Source organism: Poecilia formosa, unplaced genomic scaffold (genome assembly GCF_000485575.1).
Source record: "Poecilia formosa unplaced genomic scaffold, Poecilia_formosa-5.1.2 Scaffold687, whole genome shotgun sequence".
Taxonomy (NCBI): Eukaryota; Metazoa; Chordata; class Actinopteri; order Cyprinodontiformes; family Poeciliidae; genus Poecilia; species Poecilia formosa.
This window is the reverse complement of record NW_006800626.1, coordinates 92486-109446: the sequence shown is the minus strand read 5'-3', so window position 1 is coordinate 109446 and position 16961 is coordinate 92486. Positions and strand designations below refer to the sequence as shown.

The 16961-nt window shown below is 40.3% G+C and overlaps 1 protein-coding gene across 2 annotated transcripts in view; it reads left to right on the top strand.

Annotated features, from left to right (window-relative positions):
- Nucleotides 1–16961, top strand: part of pou2af1 (POU class 2 homeobox associating factor 1) — a 55249-nt gene that overhangs the window by 33966 nt on the left and 4322 nt on the right. The window contains exons 3-4 of one of the 2 annotated variants that reach the window (XM_007542409.2): nucleotides 14801–14840; nucleotides 14965–15242. In XM_007542409.2, the coding sequence (XP_007542471.1) occupies nucleotides 14801–14840; nucleotides 14965–15242 (318 nt within the window). Of the gene's footprint in view, nucleotides 1–14800; nucleotides 14841–14949; nucleotides 15243–16961 lie in introns of both variants that reach the window. The other variant, XM_016666263.1, reaches the window with a different exon arrangement.

The following is a 16961-nucleotide window of genomic DNA, read 5'->3' as shown; positions in this document are numbered from 1 at the left end:
TGTCCCCTGGAGGGCTCCGTAGCCTTACAGCTTTCAGTTTTGTCAACTAATTTTGCGTTTAGACTCTCAAGGGGAATAATTACAAATATTTCTGTCATGTTCGAGGGTAGGCTTCTGACTCACATGCAGAATCAAATCCGGGAAGCAACAGTAAGTTAAGAATTTATTTACAAAGTACAATCACAGATGTCTTGCAGGTGATCCTTTGGATCGGGTCTGGGGTTCGTCTGGAAGCAGAGAGATAGGTCAATGACTGTGCAAAGGGTGGATAGGATGTCTTCTAGGCAGTGTTGTAGTGCTAAAGAACGGTCTTGGTCTCGAGACCATTTATTGATGGTCTCGGTCTAGTCTCGGACTCGGGGACTGAGGACTCGGCATTTTATTCCAAGACCAGTCAAGACCGCAACTGTGAAAATATCACTAAACATACAGCACACTATCCAGTTTATTTAACATCTTTGTTTTCAGTGGATGCAAAACGCACCGATTAAAATCCAACCAATAATGTGACTTGCCAATTACGTGTTTCTGTTTCTCCCCCTCCACTCCCCACCTTTCACTCGCACGCGGCTCCAAGACATGCGCAGTGGTTTCCTCTCAGCGGCAGAAAATGTTTGTCTAATCGTCAGTAATATAATAGCGCTGCATAAATAGTAAGAAATTCGATGGCCACAGCTAACTCAACATCGCTTCGCTTTCACAGACGGTGGAGACTACGTCTAACTTTATTCATCACTTAGAAAAGTAGCTCAAAGAAGGTAAGTTCCATTAGCGTGATGTTAGCAAAACTAGCTGTATAGAGACACATAAGCATTTGTGATGAAAAAAAGTCACTCACTGCACTGAATTATTGTGTGGAGATGTTGACTGACTTGTCACATATATGGGACAACGCTGTGTCCAAAAGTCTGCAATATAGTGATGCGACATTCAGGAACAGTACGATTCATCTGCTCGTCTCTTTATTTATTAGATAGGACTGGAGTCCTGAGAGTCATTCTATGAGATTACCATATGCTGTCAGAATAGCATACATGCAGTGAGTACCATGCCTGCGCATTAAGAAGTCCGACAATCAGAGGAGTTGTCAGTTCACCATACACAACAAGTTATGACGAACATAAGTCATTAAATTGTTTTCAATGATAACTATATAGATATACATGCGTTGTGGTGGTTTCAAAGTGTATTTAAAGCAGGGTCTGGCTGCAGCTGCAGTCAACGACAGCACATGCCCGTGTAACACTCATTAACCTACTTAACCGCTAAGTCAGGATGCCATACAACTGTTAATAAAGTGTATGATGATCTACGTCATGATTCTCTGTTGCTAATTAAATAAAATTATATGGTAATGACGTGTGTGACAGATATTGCCGTGAGTTTGTGCTAAGGTATGACGATCTGACAGCATATGCTGACCTGACAGAACACTCTTCTTTGTACTTGTAATCCTCTGCGTACACTGCAGTATCTATCATTATTTTATTTAATTATGTACAGTGATATTTTTTAATTAACAAATAAATAAAACACAAGAACGAAGGAGCACACAGAGCATGCACATTGCTCTTTGATTGTTTTCGTTGAAAGTGGCAGCTGTAATGTCTGCCATGGTGTCAGACTACCTGGCTTCATGTAGCGGGAGAGGGGGTGAGAACAGTCACGATGAGCGTCTTGTGCTTGGTTACTTCTTGCTTGTTGCTCCTTGGTCAGTGTTCATAGTTGAGCATCAGGGCATTGCCTCAATTGCTATGTTTAATGGTGCAGACAGTGGTGGTTTCTGAGCAACATGGACAAACATCCAGGGCGTTATCTTTTTAGGGATGGCACGAGACCATGCGGATCGTAGCACAGAGATGGAAGCAAAGCAGAACAAAGAGTATGTCCTGCTTTTAATATTGGTTAAATTTATTAAGTATTTAATATCGAGGTGTTTTTATGTGAATATGGATCTTTCAGATCAATTTGAGAACTAACTTTGATCATATTTCACATTTTATCGTATCATGTAGCGTGGGGCGCTGGTCTTGGTCTTGACTTTGTCTCGTACCCTAAAAGTCTTGGTCTTGACTTGGTCTCGGGTTAGGTGGTCTTGACCACAACACTGCTTCTATGACAGCAGGAGAAATTGGCTTGCATCTCCTGGAAGGCTTCTCAACGGGAAGTTGGATCCGGGCAACCAATCAGGAGGTCCGAGGCAAGTTTCTCCGACAGGAATGAACTGAGGGCTGGAGCGGTTAGGCAGTTGAGGTTCGGAGCTGCAGGTGGGATTACGGGTTTGGGGGCCTGGCTTATACCGTGAGAGAGTAATCATCCAGCGGAGAGGTGAGGTCTGGCAGCTCCTTAAATCCTCTCTAGCTGGTGATCCCAACGAGCTGCAGGTGTGCAGCTCTGCTCCAGACCGCTCCCAGCAGGGAGCCAATGGGGAGAGACATTTTAATAAACCCAGATCCTGACAATTTCTGTACAAATCCAGTTTCTCAGAATACATGGGAAATCAAGCAAAAATATTTTTATTAAAAAAGAATGTTGTGACTTATAAATGCTTATATTCCCTATGCATGCAGAAAGAGACTCACTGCAATTAATGACTTACAAAATATTTATTCTGTGCTCTTAATACAAAGCAAGCATAAACATGTATGCATTTGATAATTTCTTCATTTTTGTACTCTGGATCAAAGTGGGGGAGTGGCAACATATTTTTGCTGCCAGGTTTCAACTCCTCTGCAACCTTATTTTCTGTTTCTATGTGTTCCTCCCAAGAGAAAATTGAGTATGTCACGGTTGTTTTGTGAACCTTGCAAAGGGTTGGTTTTGTAGGAAAAACTTGGTGCACTAGACATGCATTTTTGTAGCATTGTTGGAAGAAGATCTCTATAAAAAGTTCAGACAATATGGCAGTAAGATAAAAAAAAAGTCAAACCCTACTTGTGAAATTTCTTAAAGGGGCAGCATTATGTATTTTCCAAGCACATAGTGCCATTTAATAGCATAATCAAGCAACTATGTTACCTTCAGTTGTTATAAAAATGCAGTATATATCAAAAATAGCGTTAAAATGTTTGACTTTGCAATTTGATGCCTTGAAACTGGGTCTCTGTCACTTTAAGAAGCTCTTGCTCTGTATGACACGCTGCTTTCAGCATGCATTAAAGAATCAAAGCATCATTTCAGGTATTTTTTATAAGGGTTTAGACCAAAGAACAGACTATTCATGTGTTAGAATGACTCAAAGTCCAAACCTAAATCAAAATGAGGATCTATGGCATGTGTTAAAAATTGCACTGCGCCACACTTCATAAATTTCCATCTCGCATGGAAAATGAGTTGTCTTGCAATAGGAAAGTTGTGAGTTCAATTCCAGCTTCCCAGATCACATGTTGATGTGCCCTCTCAGGCCTTGGTTGCCTATATATTAGTGTGCTGCATATTAAAACATGGCTGGATGAATGAGACTCTCGGGTGTAGAAGCACTTTGAGTGATTGTGTTAGAATACAAATACTATTACAATGAATGGATGAATGTTTTTATTGTGCAAGTACAACAGAATTGAAAATGCAGAAATCAAGGTGTATAGAGACATAAGACAGATGAAGAAAAACAGCAACAATTTCCTAAAGCATCTAACACAGGAATCCAGTCAATATGCGGTATATATTGTTAAAGAGCTCACTGAGATTTTAGTGTGTGTATGACTCTGGAGTATAAACTGTTTAAATGACCACTTTTTGTCTATGAAAATACATTTAGACAAAGATGTAAAGCTCTGTATTGTTTGTATTAAAAGCTTACAACTAATAAACTAGGTTCAAAGTGTCCTTTCGGGATGTTGGGACCATCTGCCAGAGTTGTTGCAAGTATTGTTTTATTGGCAGCGTCTCAGCTAACTTTCTCAGTCCTCATAAAATTTTCTTCTAATCCTAAGAGACCTTGTTGTGTTCTCCACTGAGGTCAAGAAGAGGGGTCACTATCAGCAGAAAGAGTGCTTTAGGTCAGGGGTGTCCAAAGTGGGTCCTGGAGCCCCGACATCCTGCATGTTTTAGTTCTCTCCCTGGTTCAGCACACCAGCATCAAATGATGGCTCGTTAGAAGGCTTAAGGAGAACATTGACTTGCTGAGGAGGTTGTTACTACCACTAGGGAGAGAACTGAAACATGCAGGATGTCGGGGCTCCAGGACCGACTTTGGACACCCCTGCTCTACTTTCCCGCTAGATCAGTGTTTCTCAATTCTGGTCCTCAGGCCCCCCTGTCCTGCATGTTTTAGGTGTTTCCCTTCTGCTACCCACCTGAATTGTATCTCTGTGTGATTAACAGGCTTCTGCAGTACTTGATGGTCATGCAATCATCTGAATCAGCTGTTCTGGAGTAGAGGCACATCTGAAACATGCAGAGTAGGGGGGAGGTGAGGACTGGAAGTGAGAAGCACTGCGCTAGACATTCATAAATCACAAGAGGTGATAGAGATATCCCACATAGCTGTGAACTGGTCAGTTGAAGGTGTGGTGCAATCCTGAAGTCAGAACTACACACAAAAGTCTCCCCATAGCATACTTTTCACAATAATAATGGTGGTCAAAGTCATTAGGTCATTAGTTGTGTTTTCATTTACTATGTAAACACAACTAATGACCAAATTTTTGAGATTTTGAAAATTAATTTGCCTAATGGAAACATGCCATTTTCTCACGTTTTCATTAAAAGGTTTCAGTGAAGTGGTTTTTGGCTGTATTAACATTTCTATGGGTGCACTAAGCCCACACCTTAGTCACATAGGGAATTTGCTGTAGGCTTCAAAAGGGCTGTTCACAGCCAATCCCCACCATACCTGACAAAGCTTGGACAGTTTTGCAAGGAAGAATGGAGTAAATATTTTGTCATTTATTTCATGTTTTTTTTTGTTTGTTTGTTTGTTTTTTACAGATCATTACAAATCAGTTTTTGTTGCTGTTTTGTAAAAAAAAAAAAAAGCCAATTTCTGCTGTTTCTACGACATGCAAGTCCTTTCTAAGAGCAGTGTATATAATTGCACACATCTTTGCCTGTTTCTTATTCAAATAACTACTTTCAGGGGTTTTTTTTGCAAAACGGAAATGGAAATACATTTTTGCATCACACAAGTCACATGATGTTGCTACTGACAAACTACGGATGACAAGAAATAGCTGGAGGATGCTGATGCATGTTTATTTAATAACCTACTTCATAAGTTTATTCATGTGTGACTTTAATTGTATTTCTTAATCAATGGAAACACTGCAATTGCAAAAGTGTGTTTTTTCGATATTAGCGAAATATTGACCAAGTTTTGTACACCTTTGAGAGGTAGTAACCTAATTATTGGGCAAATTATAATTATTATGTATCTTACCTTTTGCTCTCCTCTCAGAAATTATTTCTGAACTATATTTAAAAAATCCTATAGATGGCTGGTTGGCACAAACCATACATAATACACAATACCTCCTCCAAGAGGAGCTGGATGGTGTTACAAGGAAGAAAATCTGAGCACTTCACTGTTACATTCACAACCCAAACATGGATAAACAGACAATCGATTGGAACAAAACAACCCATACTTTTTTCAAAGAACAAATTTAGTTTGCTTTAACTGAATTAATCTTAGTATTAATAGCATTGTGATGTAATAATTTCAGTAGAGCAATTTGGTAGGCTAAAAAAGTCAAAGGAAAGATATCAAAAGGTCGATGCCTAATGGTTTCAAGAATATATATGAATCAGACTTTTATATTCATCCACATCTTGTTTTAATAAGTCTAAAATAGTCTTCATCAAGCAGTTATAGTGTGTAGCATACATGCTGGGATAGATTTGATGTCCCAATCGGTTGAATGTTTAAATCCTGCAAAATAACCTCCAGCCAGTGGAAGCAGAGCAGATTCAATTATCAGGCGCCATACACAAAAAGAGGTTTTTCTCTATGTGAAATTCTGCATGTATACTCTTTTAGGTCCACATAAACAGGACACATTTCACTATTGAAAGATGCCCTTTCAATAGTGACCTGAAGGGTGTTTGCTATGTGTTGCCTCGATGCTCCCTCTAGCGTAGAGCAGTGTTTTTCAACCTTTTTTTGAGCCAAGGTACATTTTAATTGAAAAAATGTCGAGGCACACCACCAACCAAAAATGTAAACAAAGATACTATATATTATATACGTATATAGTCATTCTTATCAAAGTGTCTTGAATAGGAATCAAATAAACACAGAAATGTATGTTTATCACATTTTACATTTCTTATTTCAAATTGCACGTAAAATGTCCACTTCAAAAATACACCTGAACAGCCACAACACTGTGGCGTTAAATTTAAAGAAGTTGTAGAAAACTTCAGTGTTTTACAAACTAATCCACAAGCATTATTTAAGCTGGAATACAGAAAATAATTCTTATTCTGAAAGAAGCAATAATATTTGGGAAAGATTTCATTGTTACAATATGAAGATTTGCATGTACAAAATGTCAATATCTGTATATTTTACCCACCTAGTGTGAAACCTGTGCATGTTTGGATGAAAACAGCTGATTTCCTGGCAGAAATTGAAGACAAAGCTCTTCCTCAACAGCTCTCAGTCTGTCTCTGTTTTTAGTTTTTATAGTATCCAGGCTTGAGAAGCTCACTTCACACAGACATGTTGTGGGAAATGGACCCATGTTCTTTCCAACTACTGCTGAGCTTCACTCTTTTCCATCACTGTCGTCACAGTCCTGCTAGATGCAATGCTCTCACTGCTACCTGTAACATTCATGCATCACCAATTCTCTTGTTTTAATGTAAATGCTCTGTACCTACTGCCATCTAGTGGTAAGAAAATTACATGATGACGCCGCTAGTCACTACTACAGCAGAGACACTCGAAGATGGAAGTATTTGCAGTTAATTAATTTTCAAAAATCTTTTAAGAGCAATTACCGTATTTTCCGGACTATAGAGCGCACCATACTATAAATCGCACCTTCAAATGTTTTTTGGGGGCGGGGGGGGTCTGGAAACGTGTATATATAAGCTGCTCCGGGCTTCAGGCCGCTGGTATCTCTGCTGCTCTCGGTTTTCCATAAGGACCCAGCAGAGCACTGCATCCTAATAAATCTGCAGGATATATTGAGGACGCAGCCCTCCATCTCCAAAGCCAAACCATGGTTTCATTCACGCTGAGTTTCCTTGTAGCGGCTTTATTTCCCTCCTGTAGTGGCAGATCGACAGCCCTCAACTTAAAAGCTGCATCATATGAGTTTGAAAACATTTCTCCGTCGTGGCTGCTGCTAGCATGTGGTTGTTCTAAATGAAAATTAACACGTTCTTCTTTGATTTACAATTTTGACTTCCAATGATTCACTTCCTGCTAAAGAGCCCCCTGGTGGTTGAAGAAAAATCCACAGAAAAGCTGCACCGGGCTATAAGCCGCATGGTTCAAAGCTTAGGAAAGAAGTAGCGGCTTATAGTTCGAAAAATACGGTACCGTAAGTGAAATTGGATAATTTCCACACCACACCTGACGATCACTCACGGCACACTAATGTGCCGCGGCACAGTGGTTGAAAAACACTGGCGTAGAGGTTGCTAGTAATACTGTTGAAACAGTAGTAACTTGCTTCAACAGATTCATTGTATTGCGTCAAAACCAAATTATGTAGAATGTCATGAGCCGGCATCCCCCTAAAGTCAGTTCCTCTCACTAAGGCAATGTCAGGCTATTATGAAGATGGGGTCCATAATTTACCACCTAGCATCAGTTGGATTGGACTATACCATGTATCTTGGATGCCTTTAGTTTTGTAACTGAAGGGTGTTTGCCGTGTTAAAATATCCTGGTTGTCTTCAAAGCTTTTTCAGCTTTTCATTTTATTCCATTAGGTAGAGGATACATGTTTTACTGTATAACATGGCTAGGCTTATCAGGCACTTTAGATTCATATTTTAGTCTTCCATTTGTCATAAACTGCATTATCAGTTGTAATTCTAGGTCTTTCTTTTTGTGTTTCCTAATCTGATCCAGGTGTGTGCTTGACATCAGCTATGTTGATTCTGTGGCTTCTCCAAACCGAGAGTCTAGTGAAAGCAAAGTTTTCAGCAGACACACTTTAGAGGCACGTCTCTAAAGTGTGTCTGCTACATTGGTGTGTTGTGCAAGTGGCACCTCGTCATTCAGGGGACAAAGAGGGTTACCAAAACACAATATAACAAGGCCTGGAATGACAGGGATCCTGTTCAGCCCTGGCATTGACATCACTATTGAGTGATCAGGTTTAAGTGTTCTGCACTGAATCTATCATTCAGACTTGGTATCTAAATGTGTCCTGAGTCACCATATGGACCTGGATCTTACTGTTAGAGAAGACAGCTAGAAGTCTTTCTTATGGAGGACTTCTTCTGATATATTTGTGTACATATAATCATCATAAAACAGCCGGGTGTTTCTTGACAATCTCTGAGGCATACAGAGAGGGTGAGGGAGATGAAGGAGAGAGTGAGAGGAAGATTACATGACGCTGTTTATTCATTAATTAGCCAAATAATAATTAACTTTGAGGGAAATTTTGAAAAAGCGAGCATCACAGAAAAAAATACTTTAACAAGAATCTGGATGAGAAGAAATAAGAAATTTATTAAACACCTGGCAAGGTGAGAACAAAAACAGAGTCAAAGGAGTCTCTCAAATCTGCTCTGACTAACAGTGGACTCTGGCTTCCTTTTATATGGTTCTGGTCAGAGAAGAGAGGCTTGATTGGACTGTAGGTGTGAATCCTTGATTGTTATGTACCAGGAATTCTGTGGAGCCCAACACAGATGGTCTGGCCCAGAGGTTCCCAAACTGTGGGGCCATTGTGTGTGTCATTGCAGGGGGGGCGCAGGAAGTCATCTGGATGAAAACAACAACAAAAAACATGAACGCTGTATGCGCTGGGTTTTTACCTTAGAATGGCCAACTCTGTTATTCCTCTGTCAATTTGATACAGTAGGGGCTTCCACACCTCCCATATTTGTGTCCTCTGTCACTTTCATCAGCAGTTAAAACTGTTTAATCCGTTGTTAACATGTTGTAACCAGTTTTTCCGAGCCGCCTTTAAACGCAACATGAGCGCTACTCGCGCTGGGTTTCCACCTGTGAAGGAGACCTGCTGCTGGGCGGAGCTACGTAGGTTTGTGTTAGAATCACGGCAGCAAACCAGCAAAACGCAAAGAACTTTTCACAGTTTTTCCCTCCAAACTAACCGACTGAGTTGAGTGAAGCTGTTGGATGCAGGTAAAGTTAGCTAAAAGATGACTAGCTAATATCCATACAAGTAGCCTACCGATGTTGTTGTTGTCTATGTCCAGCTACGTACATTAATTTTGCCCCCAAAAGTTGATTTCCGCCGCCACGCCCCTCCTCCTCCACCCCACCCCCTCCACACACACACACACACACACACACACACACACACATCGTTCAACCAGACAGCTATGGGCCATAGGTGGGGCCCAGGAGAAAAAGTTTGGGAATCTCTGTCTCTTGTTAGGGACAGGGGGTTGTTCTTTAATGTTAAAGACGGCAGCTTTAATGCTGATAAGTTCTGGGTTGGGAGTAACTCCTAGATAGTGTCAAGCATCAAGAACCTCTTGTGACACTGTGAGAGCAGCTTGACCTATCCCACAATAAGACTATGAAATTAACCAAAAGTGGAAAAGGGGATAGAAGCACATTATAAAATTTTCCATTACAGGGAGTAAATGCTATTGTTGTTAAAACAAGAAACCCAGTTAACCTGTTTAATCCCAAATTTTTTCCTGCAAAATAAGTGCATGCATTTCAAGCGTTGGACCTCCCTAACACAGGATATTTACATGAATTATTAAATTTTATATTGGTTATGTTAGTGAAAATGCAGGTTTTATACTTGGCAACAATTGTTGCCGGTGGGAAACGGCATAGTCTAAATTACACAAATCTGGCCCGTTTACACAGAGAAAAAAAAAGAAAAATCATGACATGCATAACCTATTACAAAGAATGGTTACAAGAGTGTTCAGAAATATTTTAGATACATAAGGATTCAATGCCACATCCTGCAGATGTCATTGTGCCGAGTGACCTTTAATCTCATTTAGTTATTTAATCAATGAGGCAAATTCAAGTGAAAATGTTAGTATGAGCAGATATGCATCTGGGAAGACATTCTCCCTGTTCCACCAGACCAATCACTACGCCTTGACCCCCACCTCCACGCCTTTTGGGGGCATGGGGGTGGGGAGGGGTTTTACTGTAGGAATGACAGGGTTGTATAAGACATCATTTTGAGGTTCCTTCGGGTCTAGAAGATCTAAAATATCTGATAGTTTTAATCTGTATGGGAACAGCAAGGATTTTAGAATAAACAGGTAACCCATTGACACATAGCACAGTGCTGTCTTTGTATTATGCTAGTGGCAACAATTGTTGCCATGCTCACATTCACTCTTGTGATTAAAAGATGAATGAAGGGATACAATTTTCTTTATATTGTTGGGTTTCAGATGACGTAGCACCGACGTCACCCTATGCAGATGGAGGGCAGGAAGTAAATGCAGCCCATTTATTTCTGTTGATCCAACATCAAAATGTCTAAAGTCTCTGTCCTGTACGGTTGTGTGAGGATCTGTGTTTTCTGTGTATTTATTTTGAGGTTTTTCTGTGCTTAGTTCTGTTTCCTTGTGAGTCTCTGTGCCGTCCTGTCCTGATTGATCCCAGCTGTTTCTCGTTCCTGTGATTACCCTCCCTGTGTATTTAGTTCCACCTACTGTCTGTGTTCCTTGTCGGGTCTTCATCATACTGTCTGCTCCCAGTGCTGCCCGTTACTTTGAGTTTGCTTCCTGAAATCATTAAATCATCTTCTTAATATGTCAAACTGGGCTCATCTGCGTTTCTCCTCACCGCCTCACCTGCAAATCATGATTTGACAGGTTGGAGTAGTAATAGAGAGAAAGAAACATTATTTTCGTGTTTCGAAGGTAGTTTGTCACAAGGGAGTTAATTTTGAAAAACGTACCGAATAAAGAGGAGAAAAGTGGATCAACAATCTACAGCTTAACCCTTGTGTGTGCGAGGACTGAGGCAAACGTAGACGACTATGGCAAACTATACAAGTTTTACGTGTGTGGGGTCGGTTGGACCCCATTTCTAGGTTTAAAACAGGAGGTGCAGACACTTAATGCTAGAGTTTTCAGCGACCACCTTCTAACAGGTAACGATCGCATCGTTTAAATTGTATTTTCAGATGTTTTATTGGAAAGTTACTTAGACAATCATTCATATGTAGGGTCAGATATTATTTTTATGCCCTCGCGTGGTTGTCCTCAAAGTGTTGTTAGCATCTAACTCGGTGCCGAGTCACGGACAGAAAATGTTTATTCAGTGGGACTTTCATGCTACAAATAAAAAAGCTAACGCAAATCTGTCAAAAGCATTTACCAAACAAATTCTTGATCTTTTATGGAGCAGCCTCAGACGAAAGGTTTCCTCAGTGTGGGACCATTTTGATCTTATATTGGAAAATAAATTTGTTTTCATTTTTGTTGTTTCATCCGGTTCCAGTTTCTACTTGATCTATCTGAATCCAAATTCAGCTGAATTGAGTTTACTTTCATATTATGTTCTGCAGGTTAAGTGTCGCATATATTTGACTAAACTGTCTTATTTAAATAAATCCGCCTCTTCAATGCTGAGGCATTATGAGGACAGGCATGAGAATGAAGTCCAGATAAACTCAGATATACAGCCATTCTACAAATTACTCAGTTGCTTTTTATAAATTATTTCATATACAGTGACCCCTCGCTGTAACGGGTTCATCTTTCACGGTATCGCTGCTTCTGCGTCCTGATTGACCGTATGATTGGTAAAAACAGTCTCCGCGCTTCTTCTCTATCTGAGTGGCAATAATATTACGGTATTTAATACAGATTGGCCATTCAACAGAAAAACACAACTTTAGTTAAACACTATATCCCTCACAATATGCTCATAGCACAATCACTTAAGTTCCCACAAACAGCCAGACAAGATCACATCAGATCAAGGCCCAGGGTCGAAAGGGATCTGGCATCTCCAGCATGAAGGTCTTTATGGGGTGGCTGACGAGCTCCAATACATTTCACCTGCAGCAGCCAGGTAGAGCTGAAACACAAAGACACAGAGAGCTCTCTCAAGAAGAGAGCCCCTAGAGGTCAGTGACTGTAACAGTGGGTAAATCCTCAATATTATAACAGAAGTCTTTTTTTGCCGAGATAATACGGATCGTATCCTAAATATACGCATATTTTTTCAGGATGCCTCATCTGTTTCAGCCTATTGAGGGCATTAGCTTCTCATAGTGATCAATTTTGCTTTGTTTTAAACCGGAGAAATCCCCTTCTGGCACTTAATCTGAATTTCACGCATCATCCGGGTCACGTGTCTGAAACCCAGCATTATCAGTAGAAGACACTTGAAAGAACATATGCACAAAATATTTTATTTATGAGTTTATTTAAATATCCTCTTGTACAGGTTTGTGACTGACATTTACCTCCAGTGTTACAGGCTGGAGGTAAAGAGGTCTGTTCACGTTACACTTCATACTAGAGACATGAAATTCATATTGCTTAGAGTAGACACACTATTACTTTATTTTAAAACTTAAATTAGCTGCCAAAAGTGAAAATTATTTCAGAGCTTCCAGAAGTTAGAATAAATGTCTGGCAACAATTGTTGCCAGTGGGATTAAACGGACAATTTTTATAGGAGAGCTATAACTGTAAAAATAAAATACACAGTTGCTGATTATTTCTTCATAGTCAAAATCTGTCATCCCCACTTGTTGTATCCCTGGCTTTATTCTCTTGACAGCAGAATGTCCACTCATTAGTTGTGGTGGATCTAAGAATTGTCATGACCAGAGCTGGAGATCAACTTTGGCTTCTCCACATGTCCGCAACAGCACCACAGCCTCTAAGTCAGTGTTTCTCAATTCTGGTCCTCAGGCCCCCCTGCCCTGCATGTTTTGGGTGTTTCCCTTCTGCTACACACCTGGATTGAATCTGTGGGTGATTAACAGGCTTCTGCAGTACTTGATGGTCATGCAATCATCTGAATCAGCTGTTCTGGAATAGAGGCACATCTAAAACATGCAGAGCAGTTTTAGAGGACTGGAATTACCCTAACCCTAAGTGCTTTGGCAGGTCTTTATGGGGTGGCTGACGAGCTCCAATACATTTCACCTGTATTGGAGAAATGGCACCTAAGGCAGCAAACAACTTGCTGCCTTAGGTTTGCCAAGTTGGGTCGGACACCCCAAGTTGGCAAGCCTTCTCTAGCACTGAGTTGATCACTTGCAAATAGCAGATATTCCCAGAAATTGCAATGTTCCCAAGAGGTGGCAACCCAGTATATAGCTCAAGCACACAGTTTTCCAGGTACACCAGCTGAGACTATCCTGTGTTTACGATGTCCAATTCTGTGGAAAAGTCTGCCTCATAAATAGATTTTTAATCATTCCTGAGACCAAACCAATTTCTCCTTCCCTGTTAGCCAATGTGGGCATAAAATACAAACAAATTCACATGTATTAATGTGAACAGTACAAATCACTGAGGATGTGGAACTGATGTCCTCTGCTTTTATATACATTGCCTATAAAGGGATCCATTCCTTTGATTTTGGTGTTCTGCTGTGTAATGACTGGGAACGTTACTTTTGCCTTGACATGACCGTTTTGCTAGCCTGGCCCTATGTAAATCTGCTCAATTTCTCTCATTGGGCTCAATTACTGAGGATAAATTTCATCTTGTCCAATCACTGAGTTATGAACAATGAAGTTAAATTTCAGCTGTTTTTGAATTGCAGTCTGCCTTGGTTGTAGTTTCTGCCTTTGAGTAGTGGAGGCCACATGAAATTCAGACCAATCACACAATATAGTTTTGCTTTCAGAGGGGGAGTAAAGGTCATTGGGGGGCTGTGAAAAGAAGAGCCAGACGACAAGAGGCTAGAAACAAAATTATGTGATTTTCATCATATATTAATGAGAATCGATTTCGGCACTTGGACCTGACTATGCAGCACCCGACCTCTGCTGCAGTTGTGTATTGCAAGAAACCCTGCTTATGCAACTTGGCAATCTTGGTTCATTCAAAGACAGACAGCTTTTCAGCCCTTTCCAGGAGGGAGCCATAATATGAGATTAAAAGTCAAGATTTAGACATTTTATAGGTTAGTGAGTTTAATCTTTTAACCAGCTGATAAGTAGCCCGTTTGAGTTTGAACACACTGTGCAGACATTTGCATACTCTATTTGCTCTGTTCTTGTTTTTTTCTTTTTAACATTTTGAAGCCTTGCAAAAGGGTTATGGCAATATTTTCTAATTAGTTTCTCCCTGTTCTTAAGATTTTCTTCAGGACTGCATGATGAAGCCAAGACTAATAGTTTATAATAAAGGTCAGTTTTGGAACAGGATAGAATTGTGTTGTACTTGTTAGCCTGTTTTGAATTTAGCTGGGGTTTTATGTATAGATTAGAAAACTCAACTATAGTTAATAGTGAATAAATGAATGAAAACAACAGATGTGGTAAATCTCTCTGTTACTGTTTCTGCATGCTTTCACTTAACCGTGTGTTGCACAGAAACTCCTGCAGTGTAATTAATACCTCGTCCCAGCTGCAGCTCCCACCTGGATTTTATGTTTACATATCAACATGACATGGATGGTTGCTGTTCTGCTGCTGTGACAATTCCAGATAAAAAAAATATTTTGTGATATTGTCTGCTTTTTTTCCAGGATGTGGTGGGTTACAGCAATCAGTCATCGTTTACACAAGGTACGTGCTTCACCTGCATGAGACTCCATTACACATTAACCAAAACAAAGAAAACTGTATGTAAAAAAAAAAGTAAGTGTTCAATCTCGGACTGATCTTTGATATCTAGGTGGTTTTTGTTTAGATGTTGCCAGTGCTTCCCCTGCTGAGCAGTCTCCTGGGGCAGCAGACCGAGGGCTACAGGGTGCCGGGTGGAAACCTGCTCCCCCCACCACCACCTCTGGGCTGCAGCCTGCTGTGATGCCGTGGTCTACATCTGACTACAACCAGCAGGACTCCGCAGCTCAGACTCTGGCCTACCCAGCTGCCTCTGCCCTCACTGCTGATGTATACATGCAGACTCTGTGTCCCAGCTACACCATGCTGACCTATACACACACACCGCTGCTAACTAACTTTGGCGTGAGTAAGAAATCTCAGTGCAAACTTCAAACCAGCTTCAGAATATTAGCTAAGGTGCTGAACTCTTGAGTATGTATTAAAAAATGAAGGCGATGAAAACACAACTGGATTGGTGGGTTGACAGACTTGGTGCTAGTTTGCATAAAACACATAAAACTAGAAGATCCAACCTTCTTTTTAACATTAAACTCACATTTACGTGGGAAATCTGAGATCTCAAACACTCTCAGGTAGTCTGGAAAGAATGAAAGTTTGGTTGTTTTTAGAATCCAGCAGCATAGTTCACATGGTTCAGTGATCGTCAGCTTGATGCAACTGTACTACAATGCATAAAATTACTTCTGAAAACAAAACGTCAGTTAATGCTTTGCTAATATGGGACTGATTTTATGTACATCCACAAGGCGCTCTATTTTGCAGGTGGACTTGTCATGTGACAACCAAAGCAATGGCAGTGCATTATTAATGCTGAGGTGCAACCAAGACATGGCATGCTTTATGCAGTCAGTCAAAATGTTAGGCATACATACTTACCTCTATATTTAACATTGCTATGCAAAAACAGAAACAAAAGCAAATCTGAAGGCCACAGACTGATAATATTGAGAAAACCTTTTGAATGCATAATTATAGTATGAATGGTAGAAATATGGGAAGCCAAAGGTGTCAAAGCTTTTGCAATCAACAAAACCTGGTGTAAGCAGGAGCTACTGTATACGGGGAAGTTTAAGTACAGAATTCTTTATTTTCTGTGAAAATTATTGGGGTCTCGAAGTTGAGCAGCTTGAAGCTGGGAGCTCCTGTTTTTTTTTTTGTCTGTTTGTTTTTTCAGGCAGCAGGCCCATCGACTCTGGAGCGTTTCCAGTCACATGTAAATAAATGTCCCATACCTGATTCGTTTTGGTCTTTGGTTTGAATAGGGTTGTGTGCTTGGCCACTTGAACCAAGATGGGACTGCTTATATTTCTTTGGAATGAGTTTCAAAGGTTTGTGGATGCTTTAAAGCTGAAACAGCAACCCTGGGCTCAGTGTTGGTTCCTTCACCCCTCTATCAGCTCTCTTTGTCTAGAACCTGGACTTTGTCATCTAAGCTGTGCCCTGAGTGAAAGTCTGGTTGCGTTCTGTCCAAGCAGTGAATATCGATTGCTCTGAAAGGTGCAAAGCAATTTCAACGCTTGGGCTCAATTACTATAGTGTTCTTGATTACTTATTTTTCAAATGCAGCTCCTGTCTTACAATGACATGAATATATGTTGGCACCAGGGGTTGCATTAACGCAGTGTTTCGCAATAAAGAAAATAAAAATAAAAGGATGTGAAAACCTCACCCGAATGTAAATACTACATTTCCTCAGTTTTTGTCTCATAAAGATGTAATTGTTCTGTGCGCTGAAGCGCATGAGATGCATCTGCAGGGCAATTTCATTCTCACTGAAAAATAAAGAGGCGATTTAGTGTGTTGACAATCACACATATATAAGTAGCACAGCGTAATTGTCCCCCACAGCACCCTTTTTTCCCCTTCTTTATTTTTCTTATTTTTATTTAATCTTCACTTGTGTGTACATATTTTGGCCTGTTCAGTTATGTTAAAAAAAAAACCTCACAGGACGTGAATTGCACGCCTTTTTCCATCTGTACGCCCAATGCTTCTTTTGTACGTGTTTCTTCTTCTATGTCTGTATCATGGAGAAGCTGGGTACCAAGAGGCATATTGTGG